Raw genomic sequence first — 17933 nt, forward strand, 5'->3', positions numbered from 1 at the left:
GTTTCATTATAGCTGTCAGTAACTCGGTATCTCCATTAGGTAAAGATAGAATAAAGAATAGAAATTAATGGTTATTATACTGTTTGGTAGTTTCATTAGTTGAAGGGAGATACTAATGAAAATTTATGGCTTACTGTGTCCTGAGAAAAGTGATTGCTTGATGTTCGTTTGGTACTCGTTGTAAGAGCTGAATGTAAACAAACGATTGGAAGGTTTTTTTTTTTTTTTTTTTTGTATTATAGTTAATGATTAATTAATAATTATTTGAAATGAGTACATGCTGATTATTTATACATTTTACTGGCATATTCTTAGCTTTTAGCTTCTTAGGTTTAGATGTCAGAATCAGACTAGGCTACAGTAGTAACCGCTAACATAGGCTAGGCTTATTGCTAAGGGACATATGCTAAAGTCCTAATATATGCAGTAAAAATGGGGCTGAACATTACATGCAGTTGAATATTACTTATGTATGTACAGTATTTTGCCTTTTTGGAGTCATATTTCTTCCGTCGGATCGGCGTCGTAACCCTAGAACATGTGTTTTAGGCCTGGAAATATAATTTACTGGGGTGTTTTTGTAGGGCTTGGAATGGATTAGGCATATTACATGTAAAATGCAGTTCAAGATACGAAAAACTCATGATACGAAGGCTGCCTCGGAACGGATTAATTTCGTATCTCGAGGTACCACTGTATTTCAAAAAAGAAAAGAGAAAGTGAGTCATGTGACTGACTTGGATGATTTTGATAAAAATGTTATGCAAAGAAGGAAAAAGTGGTTGCCTTTTCTAAAGGCATAATAGATCTATTGATTTATGAAATTATGTCTCAAGCCCAAACACCGGAGCCATCAGGCCATTCACCGCATCTATAGTTATAGAAAGAAAGTAGGAATGGCTAAATAGAATTGGGAATAAAAATAAAATTTTAAAAAAGTTAACAGGGAAGAAACAAACCCTTTCCCTTGACTCCCAAGGTCTAAAGCGAATCCTCCTTAGAAGGATTATATCTGCGGGAAGCATTTAACCCTTTAACGCCGATTGGACGTATTAAACGTCTATATAAATTGTCTGTTGGGTGCCGCGCGTTACAAATTCATACATCATTTTGTGATAATATTTTCTGTGTTGCTTTGATTGTTTTACAGTGTGTTATATACCAAAATGATCACAATTCAGTGTACAATACAACAGAAAAAAATTAACTTGTTAGCTTTAACAGTTTAGCTCACAGCGCGATTTGAATACAATTATATATGAAATTTTTTTTTCGCTCTTATCATATATCTCATTATTTATATATGATAATATTTTTTTCATTTCTGATGGTTGCATACTAAACAGGCAATGACAAAAAAAGGAGCCAAAAATGAACTCTTAATCTTGAAAACTAAGCGTTCTGTGATTTTTTGAAAAAAACATTTTTTCCGCTTCGGCGCTCACTCCCAAACCCTGTCGGCATACGGGAGACGATTTTTATTATACCCCTTCGGCGTTAAAGGGTTAATGGGACTAGAAAAGTAAACGCACTATAGCATACGTATGGCATCAAACACAACCGTAGATAAATCATTTTAAAACTACTGTGCTTGAAAGAACACATTTTACTGTTGCTTTCACGCCGATATAAGATAAATAACGTAAAGTTGGTATTATGATGATATAAAGGAAAATTGCGAACGGAATCACGTAATTGTTTACTCAATTAACATGCCACCACCGTAATCTGTTAATAAAAATAAATTAGTTCACAATCACAACGAGACATATTCATGTCATATTTCCACCTAAAAACATGTCGTAAAAGGATAAATTACCTTTCCTCACATAAGTCAAGTATCTAGATATTCGTTTATGCTAACTAGAAGCAAGAAAATTTGCTCAGAATTGGGTTAAATATTGCGAACCAAACTCGTATTTGCCATCAGCTGATTTCCAAACCAAAACATTGGCTGCTCCGCAGAATACTGGCCTAGATTTACCGTAGCATTTTATAAAACAATAATATGAGAATCCATACAGTATTATTAGATACATTGAAGTAATGTATAACTTTTTAAAAGATTTATGGAAAAGATGCATATTTACTTTTTCTTCTGTGCTTATCTTAATTTTTGTCACATGCCATCTACGTAGCAGTGGCATCTCGAGCTCGTACGGTCGTACCTTAATTTTTTGCTCGAGTAACAAAGCAAAAAATCGACCGAGTTGCAGTTATATTTTGTACTTCTATCCCATGGAAAAAGAAACAAATTGCAATGTTGCAAAATCAAATGTATATGCGAGTTTTATCTTAAAATCAATTTATGCATCAATTGTTAATCTAATCTGTTATAAAAACGAGATTCAATTATATAAATTAAAATTTTATTATTTGGGCGCGACTGAACAACCTATTGTCTACATCATGTGAAAGGCTGTTACAAAGACTTCAAATGGACATGCTAACTGCCACGGTATCATATTTATGTGCAAAAAAAAAAAATATCCTGTAATACATTTTTCATACACATTTTAAACATAAATGCATGAAAACTTATAACAAAAAGCTGAAGTTTCATTAACAAAATGAGTTATAATTAGCTCCCAAATTAATAAAATATAAATATGTAAGTCTTTGTAAATGCATTTTTCGGAACAGTGGCAGACAAGAACAGACATGATATAACATCCGGATAATGTGGAGGGCAATAACGAAAGCTGCCTTAATTTGTATCATATTTATGCACAAAAATAAAAATACCCTATACGTAATATATTTTCATACACGTTTTAAACATAAAATCATAAACATTTATAAAATCACCACATTGATCACTAAATTTGCACTTTTTTTAGCTATATTTTCCGAAGAGCGGCAGGCGGCGGCTCACAAGAACGAACATGAGAAAAAACTTCCCATTTGATAATGTAAAGGGCAGTTTCAAAAGCTGCCTTTGTATCATATTTCTGTGCAGAATTAAAAATACCCTATACGTAATACAATTTCATACACATTTTAAACAAACGCTTGAACATTTATTAAATCGACACATCGATCACTGAATTTGCACTTTTTTTCAACTATATTTTCGGAAGAGCGGCAGGCAGCGGCTCACAAGAACGAACATGAAGAAGCATCCTCTTTGATAATGAAGGGCAATTTCAAAAGCTGCCTTTGTATCATGTTTCTGTGCCGAAATAAAAATACCCTATACGTAATACATTTTCAAACTCATTTTAATCATAAAATCATGAACATTTATAAATCAACACTTCCATACCTAAATTCGCACTTATTCAACTATATTTTCGCCATAGAACAGCGTCAGAGGCATATATTTTACCCTAATACTTATGTAATATCTCTCAATAAAAATTTTTAATATCATTTGCATAACCTTTATGGTCTGAACAGTATTTCTACAAATGTATGTGCTCGTTAGACATAATGGCGCTAGCGGGGCTGTTAACCGAAAATTGTGCCGTAACAATACCTTAAAATACCCCATTTTTCTAATGAATATTTTTTAGGACAGCCGTAAAACTGATTTGCCGTTAAGTGATTGTGCCATTAACCGTGGGCCGCCTGTACTTGTTCATCTTTGTCCAGGAGATGATAGCTGAACATGATCCATTATCCAATTGTTGGTACTGCACAGTTTCAATTTCGCTATTTTGAGATTGATGGCTCAAATGTCATAGTTTTATTATGTTGTCAGGGTCTCTTATACCCTTGGGACTATGTTCCTTACTGGCATCTAACCATACAGGGCTGTTTGTAATGGTAAAACACAGATATATGGATTGGTAGTAGCTTTGTTACCAACTTGCTGCATGTTGTGACTACATATGAAGAGTAATCCTTGCCTGGATTTTTACAAAAGGAATTATCCCAGCCATATTGCCGGTATATAAAGTTTTATTTTTTTCCCATGAGTTATTTTCAGAGGTTGAATGCAGCATGCCGAATTAATTAGTAGTTTGGTAAATGCCAGATGTCACTAGAACTTTTTTGATAGGATTCCAAATATGCAGGAGTATATCTTGATTCCCCGGAAATATAATAAAGTGAAGCTTTGATGTGGTTTATGAATTCGTAATTCAATCTGTATCCATAATTTATAATTCAGTGTGTATCCATAAGAAGTTCATGGGAAAGTTACCAGTTGAGGGGATAGGTCGTCCTTTGCATACGTATTTCAGGAATTAAAAGTGGATACTATTTAAATGCTCTTTAGTATTTATTTGTTATACTGCTGATGTGGTAGTAAAGCATGAAAATTATATATTTTTGTAGATGGAATAAGAATTAGTTTGTGGGTGACCGTACAAATAAGTTCTAAATACTTAGTCAGTTATGTCTTCTCTTCTCTTTTCAGTCAACCAAAGGTGATAAGCCTATGGATGGTTCATTAGATGGAACTTATCAAGTAGATTTTACAAACAATATGACGAGTTTCACATCGGATCATGTCAACCAGTCGGAAATAGTCTGCACCTACGGCCCAGGTGGTCAAGTTACCGAACAGTTCACTCTAGGCTAAATTTTACTAATTTTAGTCCATGCGTGCATTGTAAGTGTGGTCAAGTGTGTTTCTTTTGGTTTGTGTGAGTGCATGAATATCTACTGTGTGTGTATGTGTGTGTGTGTTAAAAGCACAAAAGTACAGTTTTTATGAATGAATAAGTGCATACATTCACAAGTAATAGTATGACAAGACTTTTTCAGGCTTCTGAATTGTGAATTTTTATTTAAGAATCCTGTCGATTCAAAAAAAACATTAGCATTGATGATTTGATTTTAGGGGAAAAGTGTTGCATAGACTGGGTTTGTCATAATTTATGCATGTGTAGCAATTGGTATGTCTTAAATAATGATCAAGTATATGGGTCAAAAGGTTAATAAGCAAAATAAACAATTTTTGTTATAATTCTGATCTTTTTACTCAACTATTAGTGACCTGGTAGTACTAAAGTAGTAAATGTATCTGTTCATGTGTCAGTGCATCTGTGCATAATGAAAGGAAAATTGGGTTTTTCATAATTTTCCCTGTCCAAGATGTTTGTAGAAGTTTTTGAACTGAAGATGAAAGTTTTTATATAGGCCATATGGCCATATGGCCAGGCAAAGTTCATTTGAAGAAAGTTCCAGTGTACAGTTAAGAATTTATTCCCTGGGTCATTTGCTAACCTACATTGTGAACAGCTTTTCCTAACTTATTGAATACACACTTAAAGTGCTATACTTCATTCAATTTTTCTTAAAGTATGCTAATTTTAAATTTTTTTGTAATGTTTAGTGTATCAATAATGCTGAACACGAATCAGGGTACGGTAGATTTTGGGGTGGAGAAATTTTCAAATAGGCATCATGTTTTGACAGTTTTTGAGACTACCTCAGCGTGGATGTGAAATCTAGATGTTCTGAAATGTCTTGATTGATTTTCCGTGGAGTATCAACAATTAAGTTTGATACAGTAAAATAAATTCCTGAAATTAGACCTTGTTGGCATTTAAGTAACTGGTGCATTATCAACCTCCAGAAATTCTTCTCTATTTCATTCTGACACAGACAAAGTCGTCATTGGTTACAGTCTTATTTAAAAAGAGTGGCATCACTTATCAAGGGTATGATGGTTGGCAGACAGGATAAAATCCATCTCTGGAATGAATCTTATTCCAGTCAGGATGCAAAAGCTTTGCAATATAAGCAAGTTAAGAAATTTTGATGGAGCTGGTTTGTTTCGTAAGTGAATTGGAATTTCACTTAACTAGTTTTGTTCTGTAAGCCTGCAAAAAATAAATTTTATTAAGTAACTACTTCTAATTTTTTTATATTTATATTTTATATTTATATTTTAAGCTTATTTGGTAACATTCCGATGTGCTTTATAACATTTTGGCCTCTGTTCTGTTAAGTAGGAATCTTGAGTTTCTGCAGACTCCTTTTGCAGTTTGTCATTGTACTTTTAAATTGTTCATTTTGTTCTTAGGTTCAGTTTATTATGCATAGTATGTAAATTTGACATTAGGTTTATTTTTCATAGATAAAGTAATAGTTTTACCTTGGATTTTGTAGCACTGTAGAGCTTGGTTGGTGAGTCAAGGACAGGCAGGGTAAGTTGCTTTTAACACAAAGGACTGTCAGAGGTACATTGCAAGCTAAAAAAAATTTTTTTTTCTTAATTACGGTGTTTAACTTTGCCAGTCTTCGTGTGTGGCAGGAATATTTTGAAATAGTTCATATCAAAATGATTTTATTTGACTGTACTGCAATGTTGAACTTTGGTAAAAAAAAAAAAAAAAAAATTCTATTGATGAAAACTTACACATTGTGATAGTAGGTTTTAGGTTTTGTGGAGACGCATCCTAAGTAAAGCAGTGCATCTCTTTAATTCGTAACCATAGATTTTGTGGTTTAAATAGTTGTCCCTGTCAATCTCTTCAGCATTTAAGGTTGTAAGCAAGGCATCCACCTTGGGCTACGGGGTTAGTTTTAAGAGGGAGTACCGTAAGGTTCTTTGTATGGTGTTGGTTGTAGATAAATGTTAAATGTCAGAATTGAAACTTTTTCATTCATCAGCTCAGGGACTGGATTTCCATTCTGTCTTAAATTATGCATTTAGACCATGATCGAGAGTGTATAAATTATTTCAGTTAAACCTGACGTTCTGACTAAATTGTATTTTTTCTTCTAAAATGTAGAAAATTGCACCCTTTTTGGTAATAGATACATGGAAATAACATTTCCAAATCAACATGCTGTGTGATGTATTGTAAGAATTTTCCTTTTTCATTAAAGATTCATACAATTCCATGTAATTTCTGTAGCCTTGCGAGTTTTGATAAATTACATGTTATTTACTTAGGTTCACAGAAGACTCGCCAGGCACCATAGAAGTAATGACCCCTAATGACAAATGGCAAAGTAACATTGTTTCCACTGCTTCATCATCTATTACATATTTTAAATGCAGTTTTTTTTATACCAAATAACTTTAAAATTGTAATTTAAAACAATCATTTTGTGTGCCACAAAAGGACATAATCATTGTACATAATATACCATAGTCCATTTGAGTACTCGAATGCTTTATGCATGTGAAACTCATAAATGTTGAACTAAAGTGTCCCTGATCATGAAAGGATTCAAGAAATTAAGAGCCATTCCCACATTGTTGAAATAACATATAATTGATTGACATCACCTCAGTCTACAAGAAAAAATGTCAAAATTCCATAATTGATTGGCATCACTTCAGTAAGAATTACAGTACTGTAATGATGGTGGAACAGCACATAACCCACTATGGTTATTGTAGTGTAAAAAATAATGTCTAATTCCTTCTGAATATTAAGGTACACTAGTTTAAAACAGTTGATCACATGCCATTAAGAACCTACTTATTTGTCTGTAGAGAATTCACTGTAACCATAAAAAAACCTTGTATGAGTGACTTATTTCAATCATCAGTGAAATGATGAGATTTTGATGATTCCAAAGAAATTTTTGTCAGTATTTAGGCTAGATAAATGATTAAAAGTTAATACAAAGCTATTAAAGAAAACACTTGACCAGGTTGATTTTGCTTAGTGACCTAGTTAAACTCGCAATAATTCCTGCCTGCTCAATCTCATGACAAAAAAGTAGAGTATTTTGTTGTAATGATAAGTAGGCATTAAGAAATCAAACGACTTGAAAGCGTACATAATAGCATATTGAATATTCACAATTACCTTTGCCCACTAAAATGTATTTTTTTATGTAAAAAACATGAGTAAGCATTTTTCATTAGGTACTGTATTTCTTTTTACTTCTTGTTTCATTTCCATTTTCTGTAATATGGAGGGAGTAAGTAATATGGAACAGGATTAAACTTTGATGCATCTCATACCAGGAAACTTTCAAGTTAGATACTCAAGTGACTGGTATCTAGGTTACCCTGTTATGATTATGATGCAGCCAAAGTGTTTGTTGTAAACATGATTTCAAAGGAGATAGGACTTATTGTACGTATGCATCGTCTATGCTTTTAAGTGAAGAATGTAATAGAATTTACAGTGGTAGATGGAGCAAGGCAAACCAATAGCCAGTCTCCCTTCCTGAGTATGAGGACATTAGAAACAACAGGGACAGTTAAAAGACTAGAACTGGGCAGACCTGTCTGTTCATACCACAAAAGAATTTTTTGTTGCTCCTTTGTTCCTAAGTTTTTTCTAAAGTAATCAGAGTTCTACATACAAAAATTACAAATTATAATAGAAGGTCCTCTATTGGTGCAAAATTAATTGTCCTTTGTTACAAGATAAATACTGTACATCAAATTAGTATATGTGCAGATAAAAATACACTTTAGAATTTCAGCCGGAAAGCCTTTATTGCAAAGGGCGTAAGGTTTATTGGGATGGAAGTCACCCCACCGTCTTGGGTGAAAGGAGCCTTTCCCGAGGCCTCCTCCATTCCTCCACAGTCCAGGACGTCTGTGATGGGTAGATTAAGGTTTAACCTGGAACGAAAAATTGTTTTGTAAAGGAAAAAAATAATTATGATTATACTGATGGTAACAGCAGACAAAAGAAATTGAATTCAGATCATAGTTATGGCAGCTGTAATTATAGTACTATGATATTAAATAACCAAATTCTGAATTTGAGCCTTTTTTTCTTAGTATGTCATTGTAATTTAAACTAAAGTATTGCATTTTTCATTCAAATATACACTGCTAGTCTAATACCATACACTATTGAATTACTATAATACAGTACCTGTAACTGAAATATGTGGTTTATTTGGAGTATGAATGTCATAATGGTGCATTACTTTCCGAGGCAATTTGGTGGCATAGATTATTAGCTATGATGGAAGCTTATTATGATAAATCATAAATGTTTGCAGTTATTTCTCACTAGGAAATTAATAATCCACTTCACAGTCGAAGTAAAAAGGAATGCATAATACATTTTTTTTTCTTAACATGACCCCTCCAAAATCTGGTTTAGGAGAAATTTGACCAAGTATAAGGGCTTAAGGAGTTAATTTCTAGTTTGAATTTTACATACGTGGCCTTGCTTCTCGCTCCTCGGCACTCAAAGAACCTTAGGATGACGTCGCCAGATCCGTCTTCGGCTGGCTTGATAGTATGGAGAACAATGCCCTCCCCGTCGAAACTTCCCAGGGACCATTGAGGCCTGGATGATGGGAGTAGGAATCAATGAATCATGGAATTAAGGTTATATAGCTAATGCTGTTAAAGAGGAGGGAATAGAGGCAAGGTACAAGGCTAATAAGTGGGTGCAACTTGCTGAAGGGACGCTGCAAAGACCCTTCAGTACATAATACATACTGCAGTATTCATTAACACATCACAGAACTTACGTTAGAGAAAGGGCTACCATCAAAATATAGCACAGCAGTTATAAAAAATGGAAGCCAGCATATGTAGCTAAATATTAATCAGTGGATCAAATGAACTGTTGCTGCTTTACACTATTATTTTGAAACTTTCTTTTCTCAATGAGATTTTACGTATGCATTGCCCCTCCTGTAACGTTGATTTTTCTTCTTAGAATGAGTTTTGCATGTTACCGTAATAACAAATAAAATACGAAAGTAACATTAAACATAAGATAACAGCTTATCTTACATAGTATCTGTTGTGGTCTTTGGGAGATTAAGATTCCGAAGGCTGTTGTTGAACTCGTAAGCTCGCTGCACGACGTTTGCTTCGACAAGGGTGCCTGCAATTGGAAAAAACGTGCTATTAATTTGTTGGAGTTCCCATTGTGATATATATATATATACATAATATATATATATATATATATATATATATATAGATATATATATATATATCTATATATATATATATATATATATATATATATAATATATATATATATATATATATTACGCAGTTTTAGCTAGACCAATGAGTCGTTAGACTATCCAGAGAATTTATCGTATCAAGGCAAAATTAGACATTTCTGTGGGAGGATACCTAAGGGAAGAAATGACAAGGTAAAGATGGAAAGCCTGATTCCCGGTAGGGAAAGAGTTCCTAGGGAAAATTTTCTTCTTTCGTGGCAACGTTTTCTTCTGTCAATTAAAATTGTTTTCGCTGATTAGGAACATTTATTTGGCTAAAAAAGTAAATGATGATCTATAAAATCTTAATAAATAGAAAAAACGGACGGGCGAACCAAATCGACCTAAAAAAATACATTTAGATTCGCATGAAAATAATCAATTAATTTTGAAAAATACAATTCTGGAGGAAACTTTCAACATGGGCAGACTGAGCCACTGAACGAAAATTTTTATAATTGATTAACCCTTCCAGACCAGAGTTCACTTTTCAAGGTGACAAACTTTATCATAATCTGAAATATTGTGATCAGAGAAGATGTTTTCCTGTTAAAAAATAGTTCTCTGAATGAAAACAAACATTCGAGAAAGTTCGGAATTCATTACCGACTAAAAGCTATTATCAGGTATCTGAACTGCAGGTCAGAAAAATTCAAATTTGGCAGACACGGATTTAGACCAACAGAATTTACGCAATGAACGCCCAGATGACATTCCTTTAGTTGTTTAAGGTCAAACGAAAAATGGAGATTATTGTAACGCTTGGGATGTGGTTAGTGTATCTTTACTCTCAGCTTCGAAGCTGACACGTTGTTCTGAAAAATTGGATTTATCTGAAAACTATTTCGTTTTAGTCAGCTCATCAAAAATTTACTTATCATACGTCGATGGCAATCATCTTTACATTGACAGGTATTTACTATTCATTTAGCATCCAGTAAACACTAGTGCCCTATAATAATTTATTTATATTTGAGACTTTTGAGTCAAAATTCGCCTTTTAACTCACCTAAATGGGGCATGAGTCCATACTTGAAGATGTGGGTTTTCATATCGCAGTTGTCGTCGGGAGCTTTTGGTGACTTCAGGAGAGAGAGGGTGAGAAGGCGCCCTCTGGCCATCCAGCCGTATTTGCTGTCATTCAGGACTGCCATTCCCCAGTCTGGTTCGCTGACGTCACACCACCTTTTCACGAGAGAAAAAGGGTGATCTTTTATTCTGCAGGCTGTTCAATCTAACAATAATTCAGTTGTATTACAGTAAGTAACTTAAGGTAAAATTCTTTATTTCACAACACATTTTCGCAAATGAAATCACAACCTTCTTTTCCTTCCTTCTTCCATATTTTGGTTTGCAAACTGTGCACGACTACTCTTCGTTTAATCGGTCGAAATTTGTAGTAATTATCGTTGTATTTAGGAGAAAGAATTTTCTATTAAGGGTAATTAAAGCGCATAAAATGGCGCAGTCATTTCCTTTAGGACTGACGATGCCCATGATAACGGTTGATTTCTGATTTCCCAATTAATAAGGTACATGATTGTTCATTTTCCAGAAGCTAAACAGATGCTGGGAGCTTTGGACATAATGCTGCTCACTTCCATGTTATTGCCCATTTTGTGCTCCAAATTATGAGGAAGGAGCTAAAGGCCATAGATATGTGGAGGTAGTAGTCCCCACTCTTTCAGATACCCCAGAAAGAGGTATGTGGATCAAGAGATGTGCTCATGACCAATCACTCTCCAAGACTTGTAAGCAAGGGCAGTGTCACTATGTCTGTGTGCGTACGTGTGCGCGCAATATTTCCAAGTCTGACCTCTTCTGCATCAGATTCACAAGTTCAAGTGTGTGTAAAAAAAAATGCGGAGATATAAACAAGTAAAATCAAAGATAAAAACGATGCTCACTTGTGTCCGCAGACTTCGTATCTTGCAGAATCCCAGGAAGTGTTCATGTGCGTTGCCCTCTCCAAGTGACCAAACTGAATGTCGAAGGATGCGTTTCTTGTGAAGACGTTGTGGTCAAACAACACCTATATTATTAAAGGAAATAATGATAAATGGAAAAAAAATATTTTAGAAGCAGCAAAGGAAATGAGAATTCTGGTCGAACAATGTTGGCCAGAAACTAGAAGGCTTTTCAGCGCAAGATGAACAGAAGCGCGTTCATGGATTGATAGATTAATGAAATTGGGCTATAAAGACAAGCAGTGGGACACTTTTGGCCATAAGCAGTAAAACTTACAGTGTATATATATCTATATTATATTATTAAAGGAAATAATATATATAGAGTATATCTATATATATTATATATATATATATTATATATATATATATATAATAGAGGAGAGAGAGAGAAGGAGAGAGAGAGAGAGAGAGAGAGGAAGAGAGAGAGAGAGAGAGCGAGAGGATGAGAGAGAGCGAGATAGAGAGAGAGAGAGAAGAGAAAGAGAGAGAGAGGTGAGAGAGCGAGGTTGAGCAGCAAGTTAAGAGAGGTCCAGAAAATAAATGCAATGAAGCCAGGGGACCTAAAGGCGAATCTGTCCGAGTTACCAAAGCGAACAGACAACACTTACTTTAAAGTTTTATTAGCTACATATCATCTGCACTACACTAGTAATTATGTAGTTAATGCAATTTAAACCAGGAAACATGAACATATGAATTCTTACATATCACAAAAATTAATAAAATAAACATTGGGTATATATATAAACCTTAAACCAAAACCATAAAATCGTGGCAAATCGTCAATTTAAATTAAGACCAATATCAAGCCAGGAACATTATCCTTTGAATTTTGGAAGCCCTCCTAAATCGGACATACCTTCAGGAACTTCCTATTCTCGTACCAGTCGACGGACGTCTCAAATGTCAGGTAAGGAGAAGCAGCCGTCAGCACAATGTCTTGAGAAAGCTTCGATTTTTCGCTGATTTTCAAACTGAATCTCAACCTGGCCACCAGAGGGCCAGATTCGATTACTTCTACATCTGTGACCTCGAATGCTGACTGAAATAAGAACAGACGTGCCTAAGATGCTATGCTGGATTAAAGAACACATGGTGTAGGATTAAATTTTATTTCCTTTAACTTTTGAGAAACAATTTACCACTTATTAAAACTTTTAAATGGGACAATGCTTCTATATAATTAATAATCATTGAATGGTAGACTTTTCAACACCGTGCGAAAGTTAAGTGACAACGATTTTTATATTAAAGGAGAAATCGAAGAAAATCCTCAAAATGATTATGGCACCAGAGTAGTAGTTAGTCAAAGTGATTGTAAATTAAAATTTGCAATTGAATTGGACCCTCCCAGCAAAGCAATTGAAGCCGATATGAATGCTCCAAACCTAAACACAGATTGTGTTGACCGACTTGAGGGTGTTGTAGATATTATGGGGAAAAAGATTGAGTAATTCCCCTTCTGTGAATAGTTTTCTCGTCTTGACCACAAGCTGAATCTTGCGGTCACACGAGATTAATTGCATAAAGCAACCAGGCATCTATCGTGTTGCTGAAGGACCTCGTGAGGCACCATCATTTAATATCGTCAAATGGATAGGAAACAACAATTGACCGGATTTTTTTAAATAACCATCAAACGAACTAGTCAGTTAATTCCCAGCTGGAATGACCGATAATTTCTAAGCTCTAAACGAGTTCACGAAAGCTAAATTATTTTATTAGTAGGCTTAATGATCGAGTTGAATATAAAATTTAGGCACTGGGACCTATGAGGTCATTCAGCGTTGTAATGGAAATTGACAGTATAAAAGGTTTGACAGGTGTAACAAGAGGAAAACCTCGCATTTGCGCTATGAATTAAGTGTTAGGAGAAGGTGGAAAGTAAAATGAAGAAAGAGAATATGAAAGGAGGTACAGTAAAGGGAACGAAAGTGGTTGCAGCTAGGGCCCAAAGGCATGCTGCAAAGAACCATAAGTAATGCCTATAATGCACCGCGTTAGGTACATTGACGACGGCCGTAACCCCTCACGGAGTTGTACTAATATGAAATCCGATTAAATGCACTGGGAGAGTTTTCTTACACCCGATAAACAATAAGCGACATATTGTTACATTGACTAAAATTCGCGACGTATATCCATCACCAACAAACGCAACCGGCGACGTATTCTTACAACTGATAAGTGCATAATACTACAACTAATAGAACTCTTATGAACCGCATGCCTAAAACTAATATAACTCAAAAATAACGCGATCTTACAACTAATGTACAATAAATGCAGTAGTGCGTTCTTACATCTAAACCATTCATAACTTTGGGCGTCTCAAGATGGTAATCCATAACGTCCCAAGCATCCCAGTAGACCGGTTCATCGTCCATAATCACCAGCTGATTACCGTGTCGTGTTCCTTGGTCGGAAGAAGCAGTTACAGACTCCACAAAGAAGTCCCGATCATCTCCGGCTGCTAACAAGCTCACGACTTGTCCCTTAGAATCAACTTTAGCCTTCAGAAAACTGTTTTCCAAGACATAAAGGCCACCCTCTTGAGCTGCAGGGAGAAGAGGGTTGATTGAAAATAATTTTTATGCGCAGAAAGATTTTGGAAATGGCTCTTATACATACATACAAAGTATATCATCAGATTCAGATATCCAAGGGCTCCAGACAACATTTGATGCTCCACGATATTCATTTCTAGTGTTAACTTACGCACCATCATTCATTATTTTTCAGGATTGAGACTAATATCTGTAGAACAAGAACTATTTATGCCTGGAGAAGCTACTTACTGACAGTCACGGGCTGTGCCGGAGGAGTGTCTTGCAAGAGGGAATATCCGAGAGGTGGTACTTCAACGAGCATGTGCTGGGGAGCATTGGGCTTGTCCTTCAGGACCTCCACGGTGACTACTTCCTGTCGTGGCCACTGAAGGGTGTTGAATGCCACTGGTGTGGTGATTTCCTCGCTTCCTGAAGTTAGAGTCACAGAACCATTACCAATTTGTAATACTGTACCATCACTGAAATTTGTAACTGCGTATACAGAAACCAGGAAAACGCAAAATGTTCAATATTTATATTATAAATACAACTGAAATTTCAGTTTCTCTGCGGCAATTGACTGAAAATACATCACTATAAAAGAGAAAGGCTCTTGGTGTGGACAATTGGTTATGATCCATACCGCATTATATTTTTTCATGTTTTTTATTCCCGTTGTGTAAATAGTTAAAAAAAAAAGTCCGCTCGATCTGTTGTTCATTCTTTAAGTTAACAGAAAAAGTGCTTAAGTTTTCAATTTGTGACCAATGCTGATCGCATTAAAGAAGTAGGTACCCGTAAATTTAATATGGCTTGGAAATACATTATGTATGGGAAAAATTATGAACTGGTGCGTTTAAAAATTCTGTGAATTTATTAGAGATTATAACAGGCAACATTGGCATTAATAACCCTTTCAGCTACTAAATTTTGAAGTGTAGATTGTACCCAATTAACAAGAAATAAGGACCAAGAAAACTGCAGAAATGACCGTAGCTGCGATGGGAGATTCTGAGAGAACGAAATAAAATAGATAGACCCTACCAAAAAGCGTTTGGGCTGAGGCCTCCCAAACCGTGTCTGCTGCAGAAATGGCTTCGTTGTAGTATCTCTCAGCCTCTGGGTATATAAGACCAATGCCCGAACCCGGAAGCACGTCATGGAATTGGTTCAATAATACTTTCTTCCAGGATGGATCCAGCAGTGCAAGGGAACTGCAAGTAAGGAATGCTATGAGTTTTAATCTATATTTTAACATTTATAAATAGTTTATATTATATAAATATAATATAAGTAATATCTATATCTATATCTATATCTAGATATAGATATAGATATAGATATAGATATATATGTGTGTGTGTGTGTATTACATCAATAACAGGATGTCATTTAAACAAGAGGATATCTAACGGAGATTTTTATTTTAAAAAGTTGTAAGCTTTCAGCTTTCAAGGACTGTCTGTCGTCATGGCCTGGTAGCTACCAGATGATGAAAGCAGACAGTCCCTGAAAGCCTGTAATCTTTTAAATAATGAAAATCTCCATTAGATACTACCCTATTTAAATGACGTCCTCTTATTAGTGTGCAAGTGACTAAGTTTTCCTTCCACTAAAAATATTTATTTCAACAGACTAATAACAGGACTTACTCCTTGAGCAAGGAAGCCGCCTCTGGGCCCTTGGTCCCAATGGCAGCCGAAAGCAGAAATTCTGCATCTCTGAACTGGAATTCAGCTTTTCGGCATAACCTCTTCATCGCTGCCTTTAACAAGATGAAACACACCGTGAATAATAATAATAATAATAATAATAATAATAATAATAATAATAATAATAATAATAATAATAATAATAATAATAAGCTAAATTAAATGTCTGATATACAACAGCTGGTCTTATGTTCTATCAATTAATAATCTGAAGAAAAAGAAGAAATGTCAGGCGCACCTTTGATAGATTTTATTGAGCGACAGCCGAGTCCACATTCTGATATTGAATCTTCGTTCTAAAAATGAAAGATTGCCACAAACTACTAAGAACCTTGTGTAAAAAAGTTTAAAATAGAAACTAACCCCTCTCCACCTACCTCCTCTCTCTCTCTCTCTCGTCTCTCTCTCTCTCCTCTCTCATCTCTCCACACACACACACATACCATTCAGAATAACAAAGAATGATTTAGTTTTCACCTGTGAGGTGTAAGTTCCATTATGCAACTCCAGGAAGAGCTCTCCCACCCAACGGCACATGTTGTGTTGATCTTTCTCCAGCTCTGTGAAGAGGACGTCGGGGGTTGTTATGTCAAACCTGGAGAACGGAAGCAAATTGTCAGCAAGGCCTTCGCCTGTTTTACGAGCCGCTGCAAAGATACATTCTTACTATTACTACTATTCAAGTAGGCATTAGTGTAGGTGACTTGCTAGTAAAAGTAGCTATAATGCTTAATTAAAACAGCATGACCAGCTGTCTCAAAAAGACCGGCTCATGCTGTGTTATCTAATGGATTATCCTTTCGATTTTATCTGTATGAATGAACAGCTGCTATTTCTTAAAAGTAAAATGCGTATATTCATTTACCAGCCAATTGCAAACGAGGAATTTATGATTATTTTACGTATGCCAATAGAATGGACACCTTAATATCATCAGCTGATCCAAACGTGATGGCTAAAAGGTAAGAGATAAATGAAGGAAAGAGCTAATTCAGACAGAAGTGATTCAGAAAAAATTTTATAAGCCAGATTAAATTATTCTGAATATCTTGTTTATTCCTATCGTCCTAGTTGAAGGAATAAAAATTTCCGGCCCCAAACAATAATTATTTTAATTTCATATGAACGATCAAGTTAATATTATTAACTTTCAATGCACTTCTGTGAGAAAGTTAAGTTACTTATAAATGCCAGTGATCTCTTACAGGAAATCGCGTCTCCAGCCAGTGCGTTGGAGAATAAATAATTTTAAAAAATCACATGACGTTACTTTGGACATCCATCCGAATCCTTGATCCTGGCAGCACGTTCCAGCATGTCCTGAGTGGGACCTCCTCCTCCATCCCCGTAGCCAAACAAGAAGGCTGAAGTTCCAACTCTTCCTTTGTCTTGAAGGTTTGTCTCGGTCTTGACCACTTCGTCGACACTTGAAGAGTGGAAGGTTACGTGTAATATTATTTGCAGTAATTTTGGGCTATTTTGGGTAGTTACTACCTCCAAAATGGCAAAAGGGAAAACGACTCTATTGCACTTTGGTGTTAATGAGGCATACTCTTGAAAATGACTTTTGAGTGAAACAAAGTGGAAGACGGGAGAGAGAGTGTGTACGAGAAAGCTTACTTGAGGTTCATTGTGTAAGAGTCACCAGGAGGGAAGTGGGCCAGGACTGTACTTCCATCAATTCCTTCCCAAGTGAAGTTATGGTGAGGGAATTTGTTGACGAGATTCCAACTCATTTTCTGAGTGAGGAATCTTGAGAGGTCCATGTGCTGTTTCATGTGGTGTGTCAGGGGAGGGAGAAAAGTATCCGTTATTATTTTCATTCATGCTGCTTTTCTGAAACTCAAGAGGTT

General features: G+C 35.3%; 1 protein-coding gene and 1 pseudogene across 7 annotated transcripts in view; one reads left to right on the forward strand and one right to left on the reverse strand.

Annotated features, from left to right (window-relative positions):
• Window positions 1–6799, forward strand: part of LOC135195669 (uncharacterized) — a 47094-nt gene extending 40295 nt beyond the window's left edge. For all 7 annotated transcript variants that reach the window (XM_064222052.1, XM_064222054.1, XM_064222055.1 and 4 more), the window contains exon 5: window positions 4364–6799. In XM_064222052.1, coding sequence (XP_064078122.1) covers window positions 4364–4528 — 165 coding nt within the window. In that variant the 3' untranslated portion in view covers window positions 4529–6799. The remainder of the gene's footprint in view (window positions 1–4363) is intronic.
• A 356-nt stretch (window positions 6800–7155) lies between these two features.
• Window positions 7156–17933, reverse strand: part of LOC135195671 (alpha-mannosidase 2C1-like) — a 28132-nt pseudogene continuing 17354 nt past the window's right edge.

Source organism: Macrobrachium nipponense, chromosome 16, assembly GCF_015104395.2.
Source record: "Macrobrachium nipponense isolate FS-2020 chromosome 16, ASM1510439v2, whole genome shotgun sequence".
NCBI lineage: Eukaryota > Metazoa > Arthropoda > Malacostraca > Decapoda > Palaemonidae > Macrobrachium > Macrobrachium nipponense.